We start from the raw sequence: 26,002 nt of genomic DNA, 5'->3' as shown, positions 1-26,002 counted from the left end.
TGTCGGTTCCATGTCAGAATCGAATAAATTTGAATTTTTTTATTATTTTGGGTTGTTATATATTTATTCGGGTTGGTAGTTGTAATCTTGTCTCATACCTAATCCGCTGTTATTATATTAGTTAATGGCGTGTGCCGTGTGAGTCCTCATTTCCTAACCCCGAGATTGAGGGGTTAGGAAATATCACTAAAATATATAGATCTTGACATCTTTAAGATTGGATCATTTATAAATAATTTTTTAAAAAAACGAAACATCAATATGGGACTAACACTAGTAAGAAGTACTCGTCAAACTACTAATTGACTGTTAAAATAGTAAACCAAATACATTTATTTTTTTTTAATTTTTTTATCATATCACTAAAATATATAGATCCTCACATCCTTAAGGTTGGATCATTCATAAACATTTTTAAAAAAAATCAAAACATTAGTATGAGACTAAACTCTTGTAAGAAGTACTGGTCAAATAAATAGTTGACTGTTAAAATAGAAAACCAAATACATTTATTTTTTTCTAAAATTTTTATCATATCATTAAAATATATAGATATTGACATTTGTAAGAAGTACTAGTCGAAAATAATCGAAAATAGATAGATATATGTAAAAATAATAATAAGAGAATTACAAGATCTAGGATGAATATATTATTACTGTTTATTTATATATTTAAGCAATATTTAAAATAATACTTTTATTTTTAGGATTTTTTTTCATAAAATTATTTTAGAAATTGATTTTTAAAATTTTGAGCTGATATTTGGCTCCAATTTTTTCCTCTAATTTTTCTGGCTGGAAAATTTCATTGACGGGAAAGTTCTCTTCAATTTTTTGGCGTGACTAAATTCAACTGAAATCAGTCATATTTAAAAACAGTTATATTTAGGCGGTTGCATTTATATAAATTTATATAAGTTAATAAATAACTGATACAATCATAATAATATATTTAATATAATTTAATATTACAATATATTCTATTTTTTATTTCGATTAATTCTTGAATTTATGTTAATCATCTACCGATATTGTCCCATTCCTGATTTATCAAATATTGGGTAGACACATAAATGCTTATGACTTGTGACTGATAAAAACATTTAAACATATATTCGACTCTTAGCATATCAGTATAATCTTAGCTTATGACTTGTGCTATGTATAATCTATTATTTAAACTATTAATTATCATAATATATTACTTTAAGAATATACTAATAATAGAAATGTACGACACCATTAGGTGGAACTGGGAATCAGGTGATACCATTAGGACTAAAACACGACCAAGTAATTAATTAATTACCTTGCACAGACGAAAGATTGGTTAAAATAGTTCCAAGAGCTATTCAAAATTCCTGATATACATATAGCACATTGTATATATCATCTTTATTTAGAACATACTACACATCTTTTCTCCTAAATCCAAAAAACTGGGAAATAAAAAGACTAGCTTCATATTCCTATATAATTTGATAATTAGTAATGAACAAAACTAAGGACTTCCTCCTATTTTAATCAAATATTACAAACTAAAGGATTAGGAGCACAACATAACCATTCACAAAAATAATATGATTAAAATAAAAAAATATAAAATAACAAGTACAGCTGTTATGCCCGCTTTCGGTCATGGGCCCTAAACAGGTCCCCATAGGTGCATTGAATGACTGGACTCTCATGTGTGGGCTAGAATCATGGACCAATGTGACTTGGGCCATCACATGCGGGCTGGGCTCACGACATGCGAGTTGGGCTGATGACATGTGAGCTGGGCTTATACGTGTAAGGTGGGCTCATGACATGTGAGCTGGGCTTACACCTGTAAGGTAGGCTCATACTTTCCTACTGGGCTCTCATACGCGAGGTGGGCTCAAGTGACTTCATGCGAGGTGGGCTCAAGTGACAGTACTCGAGCTAGGCTCGGTTGCCTACACGCGGGCTGGGCCCATGAGCTCACATCTAATGGAGTTGAAGATAATATTGTATTTATTGATTAAAAATGAAGGTGGTGCGGGCCGAGGCGGCTAGGACAGCCCGCATTAGAGGACTTTGTGTTTTATATGGAAAGTAACTCATAGATGATTGAGTTGCTCATAGATTTCGGGGCCGACACGGGTTGTTCCTACAATCATGGGAAGGATTGCGGAGATGCCGTAAGATTGTGGGAAGCGTGTGGAGTTGGTCGAGATTTACGTGACTAAATTGGCTGAAGGCCTGACTCTATCATGGGCTTGGGTTGCACGAGCTGAAGAGTCCTAACCCTAGCCTATGTGACTTGTTCCCCAAGAACTACGTGAGGCTTGATCCCTATAAATAGGGTACGTAGGCACTTGTATGAAAGGGGAGTCGACACTTGATAGAGAATAACAAACCCTATTCTTTTTTAAGAAGTCAACATACAAGCTCAGCCACCACTAAACAACCTTCCTCCGCCCTCAAACACCGTCCTTTATCCCTGTTTCGCCCATCAACCTCCACAACACTTTTATACGAAATTCTCCCTATAACAATTGGCGCTAGAAGGAGGGGGGCCTCACTTTCATCTTAGGGAGAAAAGATGACCAAAGAAAGCAAAAAAACGGCGACACCAGGAAGCGGAGGAAAGAAGAAGGACCAGAACGAGGTCAAGTACACGCCCCCAGAGAATCAGGCGCCACCTCCACCAATCGCAACCGTGGACGGGAAGGCGGTCATGACGTATCTCGAAGGGCTTGCCGATCAGATAAATCAGATCACCGCCCGGATGTCAAGGGTAGAGAGAAACTCGGTCCAGAATGCCAAGTGTAAGGCGCGCCGCCTCAAGGTCTCTCAGCGTAGCTGGAAGAGCAAAGGTCTTCAAAAGAGGTTGATCCACGATTTTGATGGCTCGGCAATTGAGACCAAGTAGAAGAAAGAGACATCGGTTGAAAAGGAAGATATACCCCTAGGTCACGATGAGTGGGGAAGCCGGATCTCTACGAGATCGGGGCAGAAGCCAGCTTCATCTGAGGCAAGGTCGACTAGCGTACTAGACCGAGTGGGTAAAAAGCTAAGCGAGCACGACCTCAGGCTTAAGTTAGAGAATTGCAAGAAAGAGAGAGAAGAAAAGGAGCCCGTAGAGGAGAGAGGGTAAAAATGAGAGCGCGAGGCGACCCCTCCGGAAAGACTTCAACACACCTCGCCCAGGAGGGGGGAGCGACGCAGGCGTAGAGAAAATCGTGAAGGGGAGCCGCAGGTACAAGCCGGAGGAGGGAGACACCGCGAGCGACCTCAAAGCTCACACCATTCGAGTAACGTGGGTGGTGGCAGAGAAGGAGAAGTTGTTAGAGTAAGAGACCCAAAAAGGATCTTGGATGAGATGGAGAGAGAGAAGAGGGGGGCCCCGACCTCAGCTGCCCCCTCTCCGTTTACGGCTGCTATTCGATCATCCCCCCTAGCTCGGGTATTTAGGCACAACCCCGACCTTCTATTCAACGGCGAAGCCGACCCGGCGGAATACCTTATACAATTTAACACTGAGATGGAAGTCTATCAGGTGCCGGAGATGAGCCGCTGCAGACTCTTTGAGGCATCACTCAGAGGTAGTGCCCAACAATGGTTCTCCAAGTTGGGACCGACTAGCATAAGGACGTGGCGGTAATTGGAGGACTTGTTCGTCAGACAATTTCAGTCCACCCTCCACTACTCACCCCCTGTGGCCACGTTAGCCAACATCAAGCAAAGGAAGGGGGAGCCCCTGGCAGAATACTTTCGTCGGTTTAACGCCGAAGTCCCCAAGATGAGGGGAGCCAGTGACGAGACTATCAAGAATTTCTTGATAGCAAGGTTGAAAGAAGGGTCGAAATTCTGGAAGAGCCTCCAAGCGAGTGAGCCGAGAACCTTGGCCGAGTTCTATGAGCAAGCTGAACCCTTTAAGAGAGTAGAGAAGTTAATGAGAGAGCTGAAAATTAGCGAGAATTATCGAGATAAAAGAGACCGGTCTTCAAGCCCTGATGAAAGGAGAAAGATGTATCGGCGTAGCTCAAGCCCCAAAAAGTCTTCCCGAGGTAAAGAGATAAGCAAAGATTCGGGGAGACCTTATACAAGCAAATGGCAGACACACACCCCTCTGGTAGCGTCTATCGACCACATATATGCTACCTATGCTGGGAAGGTGGTATTCAGGAAGGCAACCCCTCTCACAGACTATAACAAGAAGGACACTTCGAAGTATTGCGCATACTATGAGGCCACGGGGCACGATACAGCCGATTGTAGACAATTGAATGATAAAATCGAGACACTGATAAGGCAGGGGAAGCTGACAGAATGGGTCGTCAAGGAGGTTCTAAGGCACATAGCTGATTATCATACCGTCCCTCCTCCACCCCCAGAAGATAAAAAGAGGGTACCTCGGGCCGGAAACATTCATATTATTCTAGGCGGGTCTCACATTGGCAGAGACAGCCGAAAGGCGATGGAATGGTATGCCCGAGAAGCAAAGGACAAGCCCCTCACCAACGTCAACCATCTGAGCCAAAGGCCCACGGAGAACTTTGAAAGGGAGGCTGATGACATCGTGTTTAGGGAGAACGATGCCAAGTGGGTGCATTACCCTCATTCAGACGCCCTAGTTATAAAGATGAAGATTGGGATGGTGAATGGTCACCGAGCAATGGTGGATACCGGTAGCTCGACTGACGTTTTAACCTATGATGCCTACAAGAAGCTGGGATTGTTGGATAGAGAATTAACCTCGACAGGCGGACACCTATATGGATTCACGGGGGACTCAATCGAAGTGAAAGGGATAATTCGGCTCCCAGTGACCATAGGAGAAGAGCCCTATGTGGCCACCCAGATCGCTATGTTCACGGTTGTAGACCAGCCTTATGCCTACAATGTCATAGTGGGTAGACCTCTTATGAGGGAAATGAGGATGGTGACATCCATCCATCATATGACGGTAAAATTCCCAGCCCAACGGGGGTAGGCTTCTTGAAGAGCTGTCAATATGAATCAAGGGTCTGTTACAACCAGGCACTCAGGGCGGCCGAGTCGGGAAATACATCAAAGGAAATGGTTAAACTGGCAGAAGGCGATGTCCTCATGGAAGAGGCTGAGGGCCGAAAAAGAGTACGTCCGGAGGGACACGAGACTTGTAACCTGATTTCAATTGAGGAATTGTCCGAAAATTATTTCGAGCACATGGGGATTCAGGTGGAACCGCGCCCAGGGGCCTTGCTAATGGAAGCCTCTCAGCCCATCATGTTGATATAATAAGGGATTGTGGAAGAGGAAAGTGATGAAAAAGAGAGCCTAGAACAAATCGCTGCAGGACTCAGGAAAGGGAAATGGGCACGCGAAGAAACGACAACAACTATGGATCTTCCCAATGAAATCACTTGTACTGTCACTACGCCCTCTGAATGCTTGATAAATCCGGCCCGAGTTTATCAGCCCGAGCTCGAGGATACGGAGGGTCTGACAATCAAGGGAGTAGGAGAATCTAGGGAGGCTCGAGCAGACTTAGACCCGAGAATACCCCCAATGGTTGAGAGGGCTGGGGCCGCAGAGGATACAATCCCGATCTTGGTAAGCCCAAATGATCCCTCCAAGCTACTCAGAATAGGCTCTAACTTAAGTCCTGACTTGAGGGAGGATCTAGCCCAATTCCTAAGGAGAAATTTGGATGTCTTTGCATGGTCACACTCTGATATGATAGGGATTGACCCGAATGTCATGTGTCATCGACTCAACTTGGACCCAAAAAAGAAGGGGGTCAGATAGAAGAGGCGGCCAATTAGTAGAGAGAGGGCAGTGGCCCTCAGAGAGGAGGTTGATAGACTGATGGAGGCAGGATCTTTCCGGAGGGACAACTATGAGTCATAGGAAAATGAGGTCAATCAATGGCTCTATTTGGACATGATCGAAGAAACTCGGGAAGATGCTCAGATTAGGGTAGCAGCATATCAGCAGAGGACAGCTAGGCACTACAACAGTAAGGTTAGAGCCCGAACTTTCAAGGTGGGAGATTTGGTTCTGCGCCAGGTCATGCCAAACACGAAGGTGGTGAGTCACGGAGTCTTTGGAGCGAATTGGGAAGGCCCTTACAAGATAATGTCGGTGCTCTGGGAGGGAACCTACCAACTCAATGATATGCAAGACAAGTTGATCCCGAGAGCCTAGAACGCGGAGCACCTCCACAAATATTATCAGTAATATTATTCTTTTTAGACCTAGTACTATCTTACAATACTCCTAAGTCTCGGGGGGTAGTGCCATATAGGTGCCTCTCTGAGACCACAAATATGTACTCCTTTCACCTTCCATTATCTATGAATGAACGATTGATATCTACTTTGTGCACTTGATATATTAACCTCTGTTAGTAGATTAAATACTCAGCAGGGGAGCCCATCCATTGGAACCCATGTAAGGACATAACGATTGCTTTATTAACATGATAAAATCACAAGTCAGGCCGGGCCCCGGCCCCCTTAACAACAAATATGGGAAACGAGCTGGGCCACGGCCCGCTTAGAAAGCTATGAGCACAAAACAAATAAAAGGTGAAGCTAAAAAGAGGGATGGGCCCGTGATGCGAGCCCATACCTGGGCTCGCAGACTTCCAAATGTGACCCAGGAAGCCCAACCCTCCACCAAGCATGGCTAGGGTCGCATTATGCGAGCCCGTGCAAGAACGCGTGTAAAACTTGTGAGTTAGTAATGATGCGAGCCTGTTCCACTTAGCATTTTTTGTTAATTTTGTTTGATTGAACAAAAGGTGCAAGCTGATTAACTGGGCTCGCTGTGAAGGTGTAACGCTCACCATACACGACCAGGGTTATGATAACTTTTGGTCAGTAGAGGCATGATAAGTTTACATAAAAGTAAGGAAACTAGCTAGCACAGTGAAGAAGAGTGCGGGCACACAAGACTTAGAAATTTGATATAAACAAAATAAGTTAGGCCCCGAAGCAGAATACTTTTAATATAAACGCGAGGCAAGAAGGGTGCCCGCCTACCCAGTCAAAAGTCTAGTTTCAAGATATAATTAAATCTAAGGGTTATCAGCCTCTTTCTCCCGAGCTTCATCAGCCACAACCCGGGCCTGATTAGCTGCGAGCCGGGCCTCCTCGGCAATCTGGGCATCCCGCTCCATCTCCAGCTTCAGTTTCTCTGCATGCCTAGCTGTGCTCGCACCCAGAGCCGCCCAATCGAAATCCGGAACCTTATTCATAAAGATTTTCATGAAATTTCTGGCCCCCAGGTTCCTAGCATCAGAGAGGGCGGCCTCACGACCCTCGGTCAGGGCAGAAACTGACCCCTCCATCTCGAGCACCCTCTCCTCGAGGCTATCCTTCTCCTTATTCCATGCTTCAGCGGCCAGGTCATGAGGTTCCTTCCGCTCCCTTAAGGCCTTGTCGTGAGCAGCGTTCAGGTCAAGCATCTTCTGATTATAGTTGTTCACTAGTGTAACTTTCTCTTGCCCGTGCTCAGCGACCTTACTCTGAAGAGATTGGACTTTAGATTCGAGCTTTGTGTTGGTCTGGCTGAGGACTCACATCTCTCGAGCCTTAGATAGATGACGATAGTATACTTCGGCCACAGCTTGGGATAGTGCATTCTGGTTGACCTCGAGAGCAGAAGAGGACCAATCCCTTACATACTGCTCGCTGATATGACCTTGAGCGAGCCAACCGAATATGGTCGCAACCATGTTGGCAGAAGAAGAGGTGGGAAGAGGTGCGTCAGATGGAGCAGCCTTCTTTGGCTCAGGCTCGCCAATTTTCCCCTCTTTGTGACCTCGATGCCTTTTTAGCCGAGGAGAAGGCCCTGAGCCTTTGAAATACTTAGTGAGGGTCTTCATGCGAGATGGAGGGGGGACTTGAGAATGAGCTCTTGTGGTCACCGCAACGGGTTGAACAGGGCCTGAAGCTGTGGCCTGCTCAGCCTCTTCCATGAAGGGGATAGGGGAGATGGCCATTTCTGAAAATAAAAAACAAGAAAGTGGTAGATTAGCCACAGCGAGATGCAATGGAAATAAGTAATGAAAAATATGGAAAATTAGAGTGCAATCTGAAGTGAGATGCATGCAGGAAATATAAACACGCGAGCACACGAGCTCGCGCATGCGAGCAGACAGGCCCGCACATGCGGGCCCGATATTCTTACCCTTTCTGGCTCTCTTCTAAGATTTCTTCTTTTGAGGAGTCAGCCTCACTCTTTCCTTCAAAAACCCACACGCGACCAGGTTCGAGGTGGTTATGAGTTTTCGAATATCCCTATCCGCCTTAGGAAGATCTAGAAGGCTATCCGCATTTATTTTTTCTTGTCCCACAAGGACAGTGCTAGGCGGGGTGGCTGGAGATTAAAAAAAAACATTTCTTGTTAAAGGAAGGAATAATGGTAGAAAAGACGAGAGTGGCCAGGGAAGACTTACATGGGTTGTAATAAAAATGAGTCTGGACTCGAGGCACCTCGTGGATAAAAAATAAGGGCTCTTCCACTTCCCTGAGTTACTCAGCCCGTTGTGGATGAGGTTCTTTTTGTTGAAGCACGTCCAGACAGAAAAATAGAAGTACCCGAAGTCATTGAGGAATGCTTCAGGTTAAGAAAGTAGCCGAGCTGCCTCGCCGTGAGAGGAGGAAATCCATATTTGCTCTACATGATGTACAATGCGAGGGCGGCCCGGTATCCATTCGGGTTGATCTGAAGGGGTGCGAGCTGGTAGTGCTCGCAAACATCTTTAATGAAAGGATGAAGGGATGAGGAGATTCCTAGGCTTAGTAGGAAGGTGTAAAAGACCATGCGAGGTACCCTACCTCCATTCTCCGGATGGTTAAATCTGTAGCACCTCTTGTGAGGCAGGGGCAAGACAACATGGCCCTCGAGGTGGAACTGCTTAATATGCTCGGCCAGATATTTCTGAATCAGTGAGGTAGGTAGGTTGCGGCAAGCGAGCACCTTAACCTCCTCATTGTCAGTCGAGCTCTCCTCTCCATCAGGAATAATCTGCCTCTTAAAAATAATTTTACCCTCAAGCTCGGGCTGGGCAGGAGGCACATAAGGCTCAGGAGAGGCCGCGGGGATGTAGTTATAGTTACAAATCTTGTATTGACTTGTAACATCTGCCACCTCCTCGCTCTGAGGAGAGTCATAGGACCAATGCGAACCGTCCTCTTCACCCTCGAGCCCCAAGATGGGATATTCAGCAGCTACGGGCTCCTTTCCTTTCTTCCTGTCTCATAGTATGCACTCCCCAGGTCGCTGTCAGTAGATTCTGAGTCAAGGTGAATGGGGTCGAGGTTGATAGCTACAGCTTACCTCAGACGGGCTGCCCTCTCTTCAGCCATCTCTCTTAAAATCTCCTCAGCTCGCTCTTTATCCAAGCGAGCGGGCTCGCGGTTTAGGAGCTCTTCTACCCCAAGGGAGGCTGGAATATGAGACAGGTCCAGAGGCCTATCTCTCCAATCATATATATTTTTCTCCCTGGTATAGCCTTCAGGGTTAGGGTCAAGGTGAATATCCAGCGAGTCAGAACCAGCGGCTCGCATCGAGTTCTTAATTCTAGCAATGTTTAATGCCCCTTGAGGGGTGATAGCTGAGCCGGGAGAGATGGGTTGGCTGAGGCATCCAGAAAGAGAAGTCAGCTCGCGTTGAAAGTCCTTTGAGCCTCGCTGCTCGGGTGGATATTGGTTTAATGGAGACGAAGTGGATGAAGAAAGAACCGGGTTAGCAGAGGTGCGAGCCGGGCTTGAGGAAGAACGCGACGATCCACAGGAATGAGCTGAAGATGCACTCGACAGTTGTAAAATATGGTGAAAATTAGTGTGTGGCCCTAAAAAGAAAACAAGAACAAGTATGGGGGCGCACCTAAGTGTTCTCACATCTCACACGAAATCACACCTAGGTATCTAAATGGCGGCCTCGCATCGCATGTCGTGATTGTGTTTGGGATCCATCGAGTTACAAGAAAATGAGAGAGTGGGCTCGTATCAAACAAGTGGTGTGTGCTCGAATTGAAGGACTAAGTATGGATGCAAATGGGCTCGAATTGAAGAATACCCGTTGGAGAGGTGTATGAAGATCCTGATGAATCTGTGCCGGGAGAATATCGCCGCCGATAGATGGTTCTTGTGGAGATTATAATCTTCGTCGTGGTAGATCCTTGAGCAAATTTAGCAGCAATTCGAGAAGTGTTCTTGGAAATATGAGAAATGAATTGAAATCTCACATATTTATAGGGGATAGCAGAGAGAAAAGGGAAGCGACACGTGTCACCATCTCAGATGACGACACAGATCCCCACGCCAGCTGTCCAACGGCTGTCAAAATGAATGCTAAATGAAAGGCATGCGAGGTGAGGCACGCGAGGCGGTTTGTTGCGGCCTGGTGGGTTCGCACCTGCCAGGCGACTAAAAAAATTCCTAGTCTCAAAAGGCAACCAGGAATTTTGGGGGGTAGTTGTTATGCCTGCTTTCGGTCATGGGCCCTAAACAGGCCCCCAGAGGTGCATTGAATGGTTGGACTCTCATGTGTGGGCCAGAATCATGGACCAATGTGACTTGGGCCAGCATATGCGGGCTGGGCTCACGACATGCGAGCTGGGCTCATGACATGCGAGCAGGACTCACACCTGTAAGGTGGGCTCATGACATGCGAGCTGGGCTCACACCTGTAAGGTAGGCTCATTCTTGACGGCTGGGCTCTCATACGCGAGGTGGGCTCAAGTGACTTCATGCAAGGTGGGTTCAAGTGACAGTACTCAAGCTAGGCTCGGTTGCCCACACGTGGGCTGGGCCCATGAGCTCACATCTAATGGAGTTGAAGATAATATTGTATTTATTGATTAAAAATGTAGGCGGTGCGGGCCGAGGCCGCCAGGCCGGCCCGCATTAGAGGACTTTGTGTTTGATATGGAACGTAACTCATAGATGATTGAGTTGCTCGTAGATTTCAGGGCCGACACGGGTTGTTCCTATAATGACGGGAAGGATTGCGAAGATGCCGCCAGATTGTAGGAAGCGTGTGGAGATTTACATGACTAAATTGGCCGAAGGCCTGACTCTATCATGGGCTAGGGCTGCACGGGCTGAAGAGTCCTAACCCTAGCCTATGTGACTTGTTCCCCAAGAACTACGTGAGGCTTGATCCCTATAAATAGGGTACATAGGCACTTGTATGAAAGGGGAGTCGACACTTGATAGAGAATAACAAACCCTATTCTTTCTTAAGGAGTCAACATACAAGCACACCCACAACCAGACAACCTTCCTCCGCTCTCAAACACCGTCCTTGATCCTTGTTTCACCCATCAACCTCCACAACATTGTTATACAAAATTCTCCCTATAACAACAGGTAATAGAAACAAAAAGTAAATCAAAACAGCTAAAAAAGAAGAAGGCAATAGTGAGTTGTATGAGAAGATACGCAGATGGATATAGAGGAAGTGGATAACACGAAGCTGTGAAGTTTGTGGGGAGATATCGAAGAACACTACAGTGTTCTATGATATATGTACAGTGTTCTAAAAATGTGCTATGATATATACAGTGTTCTAAAAATTTATTTACGAAAACTACATATCAGTCCCTACTCCCTACAGTGAACAAAAACTATCTAGTATAAAATATAAGCAAGCTTAAACGGAGATGGCCCTGATCACTATAATGTGCATTAAGATGATGAGTGTCATCTTAGCAAAAACAGACACAAGTATAACATGTAACATATAAATAATTGTTTCCTTAAAAGTCAAAGAGCTTAACAAAATACCTCAACAGTAGCTTTTTTGATCTTTGAAATAGAGAAACTGTCAGTGTTTTGGAAATCTTGAAATATTGATTCCATAAGACCAGTTGTGAAAGGTCATTTTTTTTAAGCACCATCAGCTAGTTTTTGCAACTCCTCTTCTAGGCGGGCTCGTTGGACCTCATCTATCTCGTCCATGGATTGTACCATATCAGTTACCTTATTCAGTGCCCTCCCCATTATTTCGTATGCTTGCTCTGGAATGCGGGCTGGAGTACATAATATGGTCCATTTGGCTGCCTCCTCGGGTCCAAGAAGCTCTGGGGTTTGGGTACATCCATATCCTTCCCTTTTTTGGAATACGAGCTTTCAATGTGACTAAAATATTTCTTTTTCTGTGGGTAGCCGGAGACGGAGGTGGCTCATCTGGATCATATTGTGTAGCCATTTCCTGTGTAGCACGTTCCATAGCCTCCTACAATATGCAAGTCACAGGAAATAAATAAATTTTATAATATACAAGAAATGATATCACAAGAGAGGGGAAGCCTACAAAATATGATTTGCGATTTGGGAAAATTTTTATTCATTTCCACTTTTCAATAAACGTCACTTCATAATAGCTAGGTGACTGAGACCATAGTTTTTTAATCTGTTTAGACCTGGATCTTCTTTATGCAGGAAATACATCGCTATATATGATCGCTGAAAACCCTAATATTTTATATGTTGTAAAATAAAATATCCTTGCAGAATGTATATTATTTTAAAGATTCTAACTAACAACGAAATTTCTCACAAATTTAGGATACAAAAGCTTCTAAAATTAAATAGAGATTTGCTTACTTATCTTGATATGTCATCCACATCAAGACTTACAGATTCTGGTTTGCTTAGAGCCTGGGATTCTTTGGAATTTGATATTATGGCCAATATACAGAAAAAAGATTAGAAAAATTAAATTTGAAGCATATGGTTGAAAGAGTATAAGTATCTAGGCTATGTATATCCCGTCCGGGAGGTTTAGGCATTGGTTCTTATCTAGTCATCTATGTTGACTGGAGCAATTTTGCACAGAAGGAGTTAGGATTCTCTTTTAAGATGAAAATTAAAATTAAAAAAAAAACGTGCCCGGAAAACCAATAAAAAGAAGTAAATGACTCAGATTATATGCTTATAGCCTAAATGCAACAACTCCAAATAGGCCAATGAAACTTGTAAGACAAATTAATATGTAAAATAAAAAATAATATATATTTTAAAAGAGGTCCACCTATGACAAATCAAGAGCATAATAAAAGAAAAAATAGAAGAGATTTTATTTAATTGATACCTTTTTTGAAAAAGTACCAAAACCGAGAGAACAAGGTTGCTGTTTTTGTAAATTTTCATTGAGGGCAACCTCCTCAACTTTATGGGTCAAAAACATGCATATCTCAGACATAAGCTATCTCAGACATGATAATCAGTGTCTAAGTTGCAATCGATACCTTTTTAGCTGGTCACTGGTATAAGACCAGTAGCTACTGGAACTGGAACTGCTCTCTGAACTGCAATTTTTTCCAAAACTCAAACAACATTTATATAACCACAATTCAAGCGCTTATTCTCTATTTACAATTCATATTCAAGCTTAATGATACCATATTTCATAATTACCCTGAATATTTTATAATTACCCAAAATCAATCACATATTTTATATTTACCCTGAATTTAAAATATTTGCAAATAAAAGTAAAAATATACATTGAAGAGTAGATAGTTCCGATTATAATACATGGGAAAATACTATAAAAGCCACATAAATCCTTGATGAAAGTAATACAAGGCCACATAAATCCTTGATAGAATTACTACAAATGTTACTTTGATTAGAGAGTAGGTGGAGAACATTCTCCAAGAATCTCCAAAATGATTACTACAAATCCATAAAAAGATATCATAAAAGAGGGACAAAGTACACATTCCAAGTCATAATTAGAAAGAAATAACTAGGATGGGCTTAGTGGAATGCCGTTGTAGCTACCCTCTTGATCGCTACATGGTCCATTCACATTTCTTTCATCCACATTTCTTTCATCATTGCTATCGGGTGATTAATCGGTAAAATCGGTGATTTTTAGAACAAAGATTTTGTGATGCTGCGAAGGGGATTTTGGTCTGTTTTTTTTTTCTGCAGGAATTTCCAGATTTTCAGAGCTCGCTTTGCAGGTGTCTGGCTGTTTTAAAGTATTGTCATTCGAGGACCAGGTTTTCTTTTTTGTTGTATTCCGTTGCGGGAGTCTGGGGTTTTCTCTTGGAGCATTCTATGTACCTCTGTGATTCTGGCTTCTGGGTTTCTGGATGTTGCAGTTTTTGCTTCATTTTTGCTTGATTGCTAGTGGGCTCTTTGGTTAAGTCTTTTAGCTTTGCCTTTCTTATTTTAAGTTAGGTTTGATTTTTGATGTAATTTATTTTTGTTTTTTGTTTTTTCTCTATGTTTTTCTTAGAGCCTGTTCTTAGAGAAATTTTGAGAAGTGAATCATGTAAATTCTTTTTCTTTGATATATTTTATGAGGATTAGAGCTCGTTTACCCAAAAAATAATTCCAGAGTGTTAAAAAGGAGTGTTATAATAAGATATAAAAATATTACCAAAAGATTGAATTAAGTATTACAATAGCAAATATGGTGTTACAAAAGAGTCTATTCCAACATATTTTTGGTGTTACTAAAGGGTAAGGTGTGTTGCAACAGAACTGTGGTCACACCTTCAACTTGTTACCATAGAAATAGAAAATGTAACTATAGGTACTCTATTGTAACATATTGAGAGGTGTTACCAAAATTTCAAAAAGTGTAACCGTAGACACTTATTGTAGCAGGGGCAAATCCAACACCCCCAAATTTTCAAAAAATATTACCATAGCCGTTATTTTGCTTTAGGTAACACTTTCTGACCATTTTTAACAATTTTTTTGGTGTTCCTACATGTCAAATATGGTGTAGTGTTTATAATCTATAAAGAAGAAAATGTTTACATTTTTTGAGCAGTTTGTTCCTTTTTCTTTAAAAATGAAATGAAATGGATTGAATCGTATCTTGTTTAAGTTATGGAATTTGAGAACTTTGTTACTTCGCACTGATAGTGGTATTTATTGTCGAAGCTTAAATTATATGCTTCCTCTAAATTGAGAAACTTATTGAAATCCTGCGATTGATTTATGATGAATGTCGGCTTTCATCCTATCCTGAGCCTTGATTCTTGAAAGTCCAAACCCTTTCTTCATAACCTTTACATAGTCAGAGATAGAGATCTTCCACCTAGAGTTTTAAAGTAGAATGCCTCAGAAACTGCTATTGCTAATGTTCTTGATTTATAGAACTGTTTATATAGTTACTTGCTGAGCTTCTTTGCTCATATATTTGCTTTGATCTAACCATGGTAGTTAAGAAAGAAGATGGTCAGACTTAGGCGCACCACTCGTAAGAGCATTCCTAGAGGTCCCTACCATGTCGTAGGTTTCCAGAAGCCAGAGCAGGTAGCTGTGTGTGTGAGCACGCGTATGAGTTGGAAGGATTGTATAAGTTAGATCAGATACAATGGGTTATCTGTCGGTTCCATGTCAGAATCGAATAAATTTGAATTTTATTATTATTTTGGGTTGTTATATATTTATTCGGGTTGGTAGTTGTAATCTTGTCTCATAATTAATCCTTTTTAGATCCTGTTAGTGTTTAATCGGGGTTTATTATATCCGCTGTTATTATATTAGTTAATGGCGTGTGCCGTGTGGGTCCTTATTTCCTAACCCCGAGATTGAGGGGTTAGGAAATATCACTAAAATATATAGATCTTGACATCTTTAAGATTGGATCATTCATAAATAATTTTTTTAAAAAACGAAACATCAGTATGGGACTAACACTAGTAAGAAGTACTGGTCAAACTACTAATTGACTGTTAAAATAGTAAACCAAATACATTTATTTTTTTCTAATTTTTTTATCATATCACTAAAATATATAGATCCTCACATCCTTAAGGTTGGATCATTCATAAATATTTTTAAAAAAAATCAAAACATCAGTATGAGACTAAACTCTAGTAAGAAGTACTGGTTAAATAAATAGTTGACTGTTAAAATAGAAAATCAAATACATTTATTTTTTTCTAAAATTTTTATCATATCACTAAAATATATAGATATTGACATTTGTAAGAAGTACTAGTCGAAAATAATCGAAAATAGATAGATTTATGTAAAAATAATAATAAGAGAATTACAAGATCTAGGATGAATATATTATTACTGTCTATTTACATATTTAAGTAATATTTAAAATAATACTTTTATTTTTAGGATTATTTTTCATAAAATTATTTTAAAAATTGATTTTTAAAATTTTGAGCTAATATTTGGCTCCAATTTTTCCCTCTAATTTTTCTGGCTGGAAAATTTCATTGACGGGAAAGTTCTCTTCAATTTTTTGGCGTAACTAAATTCAACTGAAATCAGTCATATTTAAAAACAGTTATATTTAGGCGGTTGCATTTATATAAATTTATATAAGTTAATAAATAACTGATACAATCATAATAATATATTTAATATAATTTAATATTACAATACATTCTATTTTTTATTTCGATTAATTCTTGAATTTATGTTAATCATCTACCGATATTGTCCCATTCCTGATTTATCAAATATTGGGTAGACACATAAATGCTTATGACTTGTGACTGATAAAAACATTTAAACATATATTCGACTCTTAGCATATTAGTATAATCTTAGCTTATGACTTGTGCTATGTATAATCTATGATTTAAACTATTAATTATCATAATATATTACTCTAAGAATATACTAATAATACAAATATACGACACCATTAAGTGGAACTGGGAATCAGGTGATACCATTAGGACTAAAACCCGACCAAGTAATTAATTAATTACCTTGCACAGACGAAAGATTGGTTAAAATAGTTCCAAGAGCCATTCAAAATTCCTGATATACATATAGCACATTGTATATATCATCTTTATTTAGAACATATTACACCTCTTTTCTCCTAATCCAAAAAACTGGGAAATAAAAAGACTAGCTTCATATTCCTATACAATTTGATAATTAGTAATGAACAAAACTAAGGACTTCCTCCTATTTTAATCAAATATTACAAACTAAAGGATTAGGAGAATAACATAACCATCCACAAAAATAATATGATTAAAATAAAAAAGATAAAAAAACAAGTACAGCTGTCATGCCCCCTTTCGGTCATGGGCCCTAAACAGGTCCCCATAGGTGCATTGAATGGATGGACTCTCATGTGTGGGCTAGAATCATGGACCAATGTGACTTGGGCCATCACATGCAGGCTGGGCTCAAGACATGCGAGCTGGGCTCATGACATGCGAGCTGGGCTCACACCTGTAAGGTGGGCTCATGACATGCGAGCAGGACTGACACATGTAAGCTAGGCTCATACTTGCCGACTGGGCTCTCATATGCGAGTTGGGCTCAAGTGACTTCATGCGAGGTGAGCTCAAGTGACAGTACTCGAGCTAGGCTCGGTTGCCCACACGCGGGCTGGGCCCATGAGCTCATATCCGATGGAGTTGAAGATAATATTGTATTTATTGATTAAAAATGAAGGCGGTGCGGGCCGAGGCCGCTAGGCCGGCCCGTATTAGAGGACTTTGTGTTTGATATGGAAAGTAACTCATAGATGATTGAGTTGCTCGTAGATTTCAGGGCCGACACGGGTTGTTCCTACAATCACGGGAAGGATTGCGAAGATGCCGCGAGATTGTAGGAAGCATGTGGAGTCGGTCAAGATTTACGTGACCAAATTGGCTGAAGGCCTGACTCTATCATGGGCTTGGGCTGCACGGGCTGAAGAGTCCTAACCCTAGCCTATATGACTTGTTCCCCAAGAACTACGTGAGGCTTGATCCCTATAAATAGGGTATGTAGGCACTTGTATGAAAGGGGAGTCGACACTTGATAGAGAATAACAAACCCTATTCTTTCTTAAGAAGTCAATATACAAGCTCATCCACCACCAGACAACCTTCCTCCGCCCTCAAACACCGTCCTTGATCCTTGTTTCGCCCATCAAACTCCACAACACTGTTATACAAAATTCTCCCTATAACAACAGCTAATAGAAACAAAAAGGAAATCAAAACAGCTAAAAAAGAAGAAGGCAATAGTGAGTTTATGAGAAGATACGCAGATGGATACAGAGGAAGTGGATAACACGAAGCTGTGAAGTTTTTGGGGAGATATCGAAGAACACTACAGTGTTCTATGATATATATACAGTGTTCTATAAATGTGCTATGATATATACAGTGTTCTAAAAATTTATATAGAAAAACTACATATCAGTCCCTACTCCCCAGAGTGAACAAAAACTATCTAGTATAAAATATAAGCAAGCTTAAACGAAGATGGCCCTGATCACTATAATGTGCATTAAGATGATGAGTGTGATCTTAGCAAAAACAGACACAAGTATAACATGCAACATATAAATAATTGTTTCCTTAAAAGTCAAAGAGCTTAACAAAATACCTCAACAATAGCTTTTTTGATCTTTGAAATAGAGAAACTGACAGAGTTTTGGAAATCTTGAAATATTGATTCCATAAGACCAGTTGTGAAGGGTCGTTTTTTTTGGATAAGCACCATCAGCTAGTTTTTGCAACTCCTCTTCTAGGCGGGCTCGTGGGACCTCATCTATCCCATCCATGGATTGTACCATATCAGTTACCTCATTCAGTGCCCTCCCCATCATTTCATATGCTTGCTCTGGAATGCGGGCTGGAGTGGATAATCTGGTCCATTTGGCTGCCTCCTCGGGTCCAAGAAGCTTTGAGTTTGGGTACATCCATATCCTTCCCTTTTTTGGAATACGAGCATTCAATGTGACTAAAATATTTATTTTTCTGTGGGTAGCCGGAGACGGAGGTGGCTCATCTGGATCATATTGTGTAGCCATTTCCTGTGTAGCACGTTCCATAGGCTTCTACAATATGCAAGTCACAGGAAACAAATAAATTTTATAATATACAAGAAATGATATCACAAGAGAGGGGAAGCCTACAAAATATGATTTGCGATTTGGGTAAATTTTATTCATTTCCACTTTTCAATAAACGTCACTTCATAATAGCTAGGTGACTGAGACCATAGTTTTTTAATCTGTTCTGACCTGGATCTTCTTTATGCAGGAAATACATCGCTATATATGATCGCTGAAAACCCTAATATTTTATATGTGGTAAAATAAAATATCCTTGCAGAATGTATATTATTTTATAGATTCTAACTAACTACGAAATTTCTCACAAATTTAGGATACAAAAGCTTCTACAATTAAATAGAGATTTCCTTACTTATCTTGATATGTCATCCACATCAAGACTTACAGATTCTAGTTTGCTTAGAGCTTGGGATTCTTTGGAATTTGATATTATGGCCAATATGCAGAAAAAAGATTAGAAAAATTAAATTTGAAGCATATGGTAGAAATAGTATAATTATCTAGGCTATGTATATCACGTCCGGGAGGTTTAGGAATTGGTTCTTATCTAGTCATCTATGTTGACTGAAGCAATTTTGCACAGAAGGAGTTAGGATTCTCTTTTAAGATGAAAATTTAAATTAAAAAAAATGTGCCCGGAAAATTAATAAAAAGAAGTAAATGACTCAGATTATATGCTTATAGCCTAAATGCAACAACTCCAAATAGGCCAATGAAACTTGTAAGACAAATTAATATGTAAAATAAAAAATAATATATATTTTAAAAGAGGTCCGACTATGACAAATCAAGAGCATAATAAAAGAAAAAATAGAAGAGATTTTATTTAATTGATACCTTTTTTGAAAAAGTACCAAAACCGAGAGAACAAGGTTGCTGTTTTTGTAAATTTTCATTGAGGGCAACCTCCGCAACTTTATGGGTCAAAAACATGCATATCTCAGACATAAGCTATCTCAGACATGATAATCAGTGTCTAAGTTGCAATCGATACCTTTTTAGCTGGTCTCAGGTTGGAGTTCGTAGACATTAGTGTTTGTCGCTTGAAACCCTAGCCGACGCTATGTGTATCGTTGTTCGCTTATAAGAGGGAAGATATAACTGAAGTAGAATAATAAGAATGAAAATAAAAATAAAATATTTTTTTGTATTTATAAAGTCAAAATTCGACGAAAAATGGTCATTTCGATATCTGACCAGCTCCGGTCATTTTTAACAAATCACTGGTATAAAACCAGTAGCTACTGGAACTGCTCTCTGAACTGCATTTTTTTTCCAAAACTCAAACAACATTTATATAACCACAATTCATGCGCTCATTCTCTATTTACAATACATATTCTTGCTTAATGATACCATATTTCATAATTACGCTGAATATTTTATAATTACCCAAAATCAATCACATATTTCATATTTACCCTGAATTTAAAGTATTTGCAAATAAAAGTAAAAATATACATTGAGGAGTAGATAGTTCCGATTAGAATTCTTGGGAAAATACTATAAAAGCCACATAAAACCTTGATGAAAGTAATACAAGGCCACATAAATCCTTGATAGAATTACTACAAATGTTACTTAGATTAGATAGTAGGTGTAGAACATTCTCCAAGTAACTACAAAATGATTACTACAAATCCATAAAAAGATATCACAAAAGAGAGACAAAGTACACATTCCAAGTCATAATTAGAAAGAAATAACTAGGATGGGCTTAGTGGAATGCCGTTGTAGCTACCCTCTTGATCGGTACATGGTTCATTCACATTTCTTTCATTCACATTTCTTTCATCATTGCTATCGGGTGATTAATCGGTAAAATCGGTGATTTTTAGAACAGAGATTTTGTGATGCTGCGAAGGGGATTTTGGTCTGGTTTTTTTTCTGCAGGAATTTCCAGATTTTCAGAGCTCGCTTTGCAGGTGTCTGGCTGTTTTAAAGTATTATCATTCGAGGACCAGGTTTTCCTTTTTGTTGTATTCCGTTGCGGGAGTCTGGGGTTTTCTCTTGGAGCATTTTATGTACCTCTGTGATTCTGGCTTCTGGGTTTCTGGATGTTGCAGTTTTTTCTTCATTTTTGCGTGATTGCTAGTGGGCTTTTTGGTTAAGTCTTTTAGCTTTGCCTTTCTTATTTTAAGTTAGGTTTGATTTTTGATGTAATTTATTTTTGTTTTTTGTTTTTTCTCTATTTTTTCTTAGAGCCTGTTCTTAGAGAAATTTTGAGAAGTGACTCGGGTAAATTCTTTCACTTTGATATATTTTATGAGGATTAGAGCTCGTTTACCCAAAAAATAATTCCAGAGTGTTAAAAAAGAATGTCACAATAAGATATAAAAATGTTACCAAAAGAGTGAATTAAGGGTTACAATAGCAAATATGGTGTTACAAAAGAGTCTATTCCAACATATTTTTGGTGTTACTAAAGGGTAAGGTGTGTTGCAACAGAACTGTGGTCACACTTTCAACTTGTTACCATAGAAATAGAAAATGTAACTATAGGTACTCTATTGTAACACATTGAGAGGTGTTACCAAAATTTCAAAAAGTGTAACCGTAGACACCTATTGTAGCAGGGGCAAATCCAACACCCCCAAATTTTCAAAAAATGTTAGCACCGCCGTTTTTTTGCTTTAGGTAACACTTTCTGGCCATTTTTAACAATTTTTTTGGTGTTGCTAAATGTCAAATATGGTGTAGTGTTTATAATCTATAAAGAAGAAAATGTTTACATTCTTTGAGCAGTTTGCTCCTTTTTCTTTAAAAATGAAATGAAATGGATTGAATCGTATCTTGTTTAAGTTATGGAATTTGAGAACCCTGTTACTTCACACTGATAGTGATATTTATTCTCGAAGCTTAAATTACATGCTTCCTCTAAATTGAGAAACTTATTGAAATCCTGCGATTGATTTGTGATGAATGTCGGCTTTCATCCTATCCTGAGCCTTGATTCTTGAAAGTCCAAACCCTTTCTTCATAACTTTTACATAGTCAGAGATAGAGATCTTCCACAGAGTTTGAAAGTAGAATGCCTCAGAAACTGCTATTGCTAATGTTCTTGATTTATAGAACTGTTTATGTAGTTACTTGCTGAGCTTCTTTGCTCATATATTTGCTTTGATCTAACCATGGTAGTTAAGAAAGAAGATGGCCAGACTTAGGCACACCACTCGTAAGAGCATTCCTAGAGGTCCCTACCATGTCATAGGTTTCCAGATGCCAGATCAGGTAGCTGTGTGTGTGAGCACGCGTATGAGTTGGAAGGATTGTATAAGTTCAATTAGATACAATGGGTTATCTGTCGGTTCCATGTCAGAATCGAATAAATTTGAATTTTTTTATTATTTTGGGTTGGTATATATTTATTTGGGATGGTAGTTATAATCTTGTCTCATACTTAATCCTGTTTAGATCCTGTTAGTGTATAATCGTTGTTTATTATATCCGCTGTTATTATATTAGTTAATGGTGTGTGCCGTGTGGGTCCTCATTTCCTAACCCCGAGATTGAGGGGTTAGGAAATATCACTAAAATATATAGATCTTGACATCTTTAAGATTGGATCATTCATAAATAATCTTTAAAAAAATGAAACATCAGTATGGGACTAACACTAGTAAAAAGTACTGGTCAAACTACTAATTGACTGTTAAAATAGTAAACCAAATACATTTATTTATTTCTAATTTTTTTATCATATCACTAAAATATATAGATCCTCATATCCTTAAGGTTGGATCATTCATAAACATTTTTTAAAAAAATCAAAACATCAGTATGAGACTAAACTCTAGTAAGAAGTACTGGTCAAATTAATAGTTGACTGTTAAAATAGAAAACCAAATTCATTTATTTTTTTCTAAAAATTTTATCATATCACTAAAATATATAGATATTGACATTTGTAAGAAGTACTAGTCGAAAATAATCGAAAATAGATAGATATATGGAAAAATAATAATAAGAGAATTACAAGATCTAGGATGAATATATTATTACTGTCTATTTACATATTTAAGCAATATTTAAAATAATACTTTTATTTTTAGGATTTTTTTTCATAAAATTATTTTAAAAATTGATTTTTAAAATTTTGAGCTGATATTTGGCTCCAATTTTTCCCTCTAATTTTTCTGGATGGAAAATTTCATTGACGGGGAAAGTTCTCTTCAATTTTTTGGCGTGACTAAATTCAACTGAAATCAGTCATATTTAAAAACAGTTATATTTAGGCGGTTGCATTTATATAAATTTATATAAGTTAATAAATAACTGATACAATCATAATAATATATTTAATATAATTTAATATTACAATACATTCTATTTTTTATTTCGATTAATTCTTGAATTTATGTTAATCCTCTAACGATATTGTCCCATTCCTGATTTATCAAATATTTGGTAGACACATAAATGCTTATGACTTGTGACTGATAAAAATATTTAAACATATATTCGACTCTTAGCATATTAGTATAATCTTAGCTTATGACTTGTGCTATGTATAATCTATGATTTAAACTATTAATTATCATAATATATTAATCTAAGAATATACTAATAATAGAAATGTACGACACCATTAGGTGGAACTGGGAATCAGGTGATACCATTAGGACTAAAACCCGACCAAGTAATTAATTAATTACCTTGCACAGACGAAAGATTGGTTAAAATAGTTCCAAGAGCCATTCAAAATTCCTAATATACATATAGCACATTGTATATATCTTCTTTATTTAGAACATACTACACATCTTTTCTCCTAATCCAAAAAACTGGGAAATAAAAAGACTAGCATCATATTCCTATATAATTTGATAATTAGTAATGAACAAAACTGAGGACTTCCTCCTATTTTAATCAAATATTACAAACTAAAGGATTAGGAGCAAAACATAAGCATCCACAAAAATAATATGATTAAAATAAAAAAAGATAAAAAAATAAGTACAACTGTTATGCCCGCTTTCGGTCATGGGCCCTAAACAGGTCCTCATCGGTGCATTGAATGACTGGACTCTCATGTGTGGGCTAGAATTATGGAGCAATGTGACTTGGGCCATCACATGCGGGTTGGGCTCACGACATGCGAGCTGGGCTAATGACATGTGAGCTGGGCTCATACCTGTAAAGTGGGCTCATGACATGCGAGCTGGGCTTACACCTGTAAGGTAGGCTCATACTTTCCGACTGGGTTCTCATACGCGAGGTGGGCTCAAGTGACTTCATGCGAGGTGGGCTCAAGTTACAGTACTCGAGCTAGGCTCGGTTGCCCACACGCGGGCTGGGTCTATGAGCTCATATCTAATGGAGTTGAAGATAATATTGTATTTATTGATTAAAAATTAAGGCGGTGCGGGCCGAGGCCGACAAGACGGCCCGCATTAGAGGACATTGTGTTTGATATGGAAAGTAACTCATAGATGATTGAGTTGCTCGTAGATTTCGGGGTCGACACGGGTTGTTCCTACAATCACGGGAAGGATTGCGGAGATGCCGCATGATTGTGGGAAGCGTGTGGAGTCGGTCGAGATTTACGTGACTAAATTGGATGAAGGCGTGACTCTATCATGGGCTTGGGTGGCACGGGCTGAAGAGTCCTAACCCTAGCCTATGTGACTTGTCCCCAAGAACTACGTGAGGCTTGATCCCTATAAATAGGGTACGTAGGCACTTGTATGAAAGGGGGGTCGACACTTGATAGAGAATAACAAACCCTATTCTTTCTTAAGGAGTCAACATACAAGTTCAGCCACCACCAAACAACCTTCCTCCGCCCTCAAACACCGTCCTCTATCCTTGTTTCGCCCATCAACCTCCACAACAGTTTTATACGAAATTCTCCCTATAACAATTGGCGCTAGAAGGAGGGGGGCCTCACTTTCATCTTAGGGAGAAAAGATGACCAAAGAAAGCAAACAAGCGGCGACACCAGGAAGCGGAGGCAAGAAGAAGGACCAGAACGAGGTCAAGCACACGCCCCCAGAAAATCAGGCGCCACCTCCACCAATCACAACCGTGGACGGGAAGGCGGTCATGATGTATCTCGAAGGGCTAGCCGATCAGATAAATCAGATCACCGCCCGGATATCAAGGGTAGAGAGAAACTCGGTCCAGAATGCCAAGCATAAGGTGCGCCGCCTCAAGGTCTCTCAGCGTAGCTGGAAGAGCAAAGGTCTTCAAAAGAGGTTGATCCACGATTTTGATGACGCGACAATTGAGACCAAAGTAGAAGAAAGAGACATCGGTTGAAAAGGAAGATATACCCCTTGGTCACGATGAGCGGGGCAGCCAGATCTCTACGAGATCGGGGCAGAAGCCAGCTTCATCTGAGGCAAGGTCGACTAGCGTACTAGACCGAGTGGGTAAAAAGCTAAGCGAGCACGACCTCAGGCTTAAGTTAGAGAATTACAAGAAAGAGAGGGAAGAAAAGGAGCCCGTAGATCAGAGAGGCTAAAAAAGAGAGCGCGAGGCGACCCCTTCGGAAAGACGTCAACACACCTCGCCCAGGAGGGGGAGCGACGCAGGCGCAAAGACAATCGTGAAGGGGAGCCGCAGGTGCGAGCCGGAGGAGGGAGACGCCGCGAGCGACCTCAAAGCTCACACCATTCGAGTAACGTGGGTGGTGGCAGAGAAGGAGAAGTTGTTAGAGTAAGAGACCTAAAATGGATCTTGGATGAGATGGAGAGAGAGAAGAGGGGGCCCCCGGCCTCAGCTGCCCCCTCTCCGTTTACGGCTGCTATCCGATCATCCCCCCTACCTCGGGTATTTAGGCACAACCCCGACCTTCTATTCAATGGCGAAGCCGACCCGGCGGAATACCTTATACAATTTAACACTGAGATGGAAGTCTATCAGGTGCCGGAGATGACCCACTGCAGATTGAGGCATCACTCAGAGGTAGTGCCCAACAATGGTTCTTCAAGTTGGGACCGGCTAGCATAAGGACCTGGCGGCAATTGGAGGACCTGTTCGTCAGAAAATTTCAGTCCACCCTCCACTACTCACCTCATGTGGCCACGTTAGCCAACATCAAGCAAAGGAAGGGGGAGCCCTTGGCAGAATACTTTCGTCGGTTTAACGCCGAAGTCCCCAAGATGAGGGGAGCCAGTGACGAGACTATCAAGAATTTCTTGATAGCAGGGTTGAAAGAAGGGTCGAAATTCTGGAAGAGCCTCCAAGCGAGTGAGCCGAGAACCTTGGCCGAGTTCTATGAGCAA

At 40.1% G+C, this 26,002-nt stretch overlaps 1 protein-coding gene across 1 annotated transcript; it reads left to right on the top strand.

Annotated features, from left to right (window-relative positions):
• The first annotated feature begins 3,768 nt into the window (after positions 1-3,768).
• Positions 3,769-5,249, top strand: LOC141713756 (uncharacterized). Its single transcript, XM_074517331.1, has 2 exons — positions 3,769-4,935; positions 5,010-5,249. The coding sequence occupies exons 1-2, from the start codon at positions 3,769-3,771 to the stop codon at positions 5,247-5,249; spliced, it is 1,407 nt and encodes a 468-aa protein (XP_074373432.1).
• The last annotated feature ends 20,753 nt before the right edge of the window (positions 5,250-26,002 follow it).

The sequence above is a fragment of the Apium graveolens genome, chromosome 3 (assembly GCF_009905375.1).
Source record: "Apium graveolens cultivar Ventura chromosome 3, ASM990537v1, whole genome shotgun sequence".
Taxonomy (NCBI): domain Eukaryota; kingdom Viridiplantae; phylum Streptophyta; class Magnoliopsida; order Apiales; family Apiaceae; genus Apium; species Apium graveolens.
Note: the sequence above shows the minus strand (reverse complement) of the source record. Positions and strands in the feature narration are given on the sequence as shown.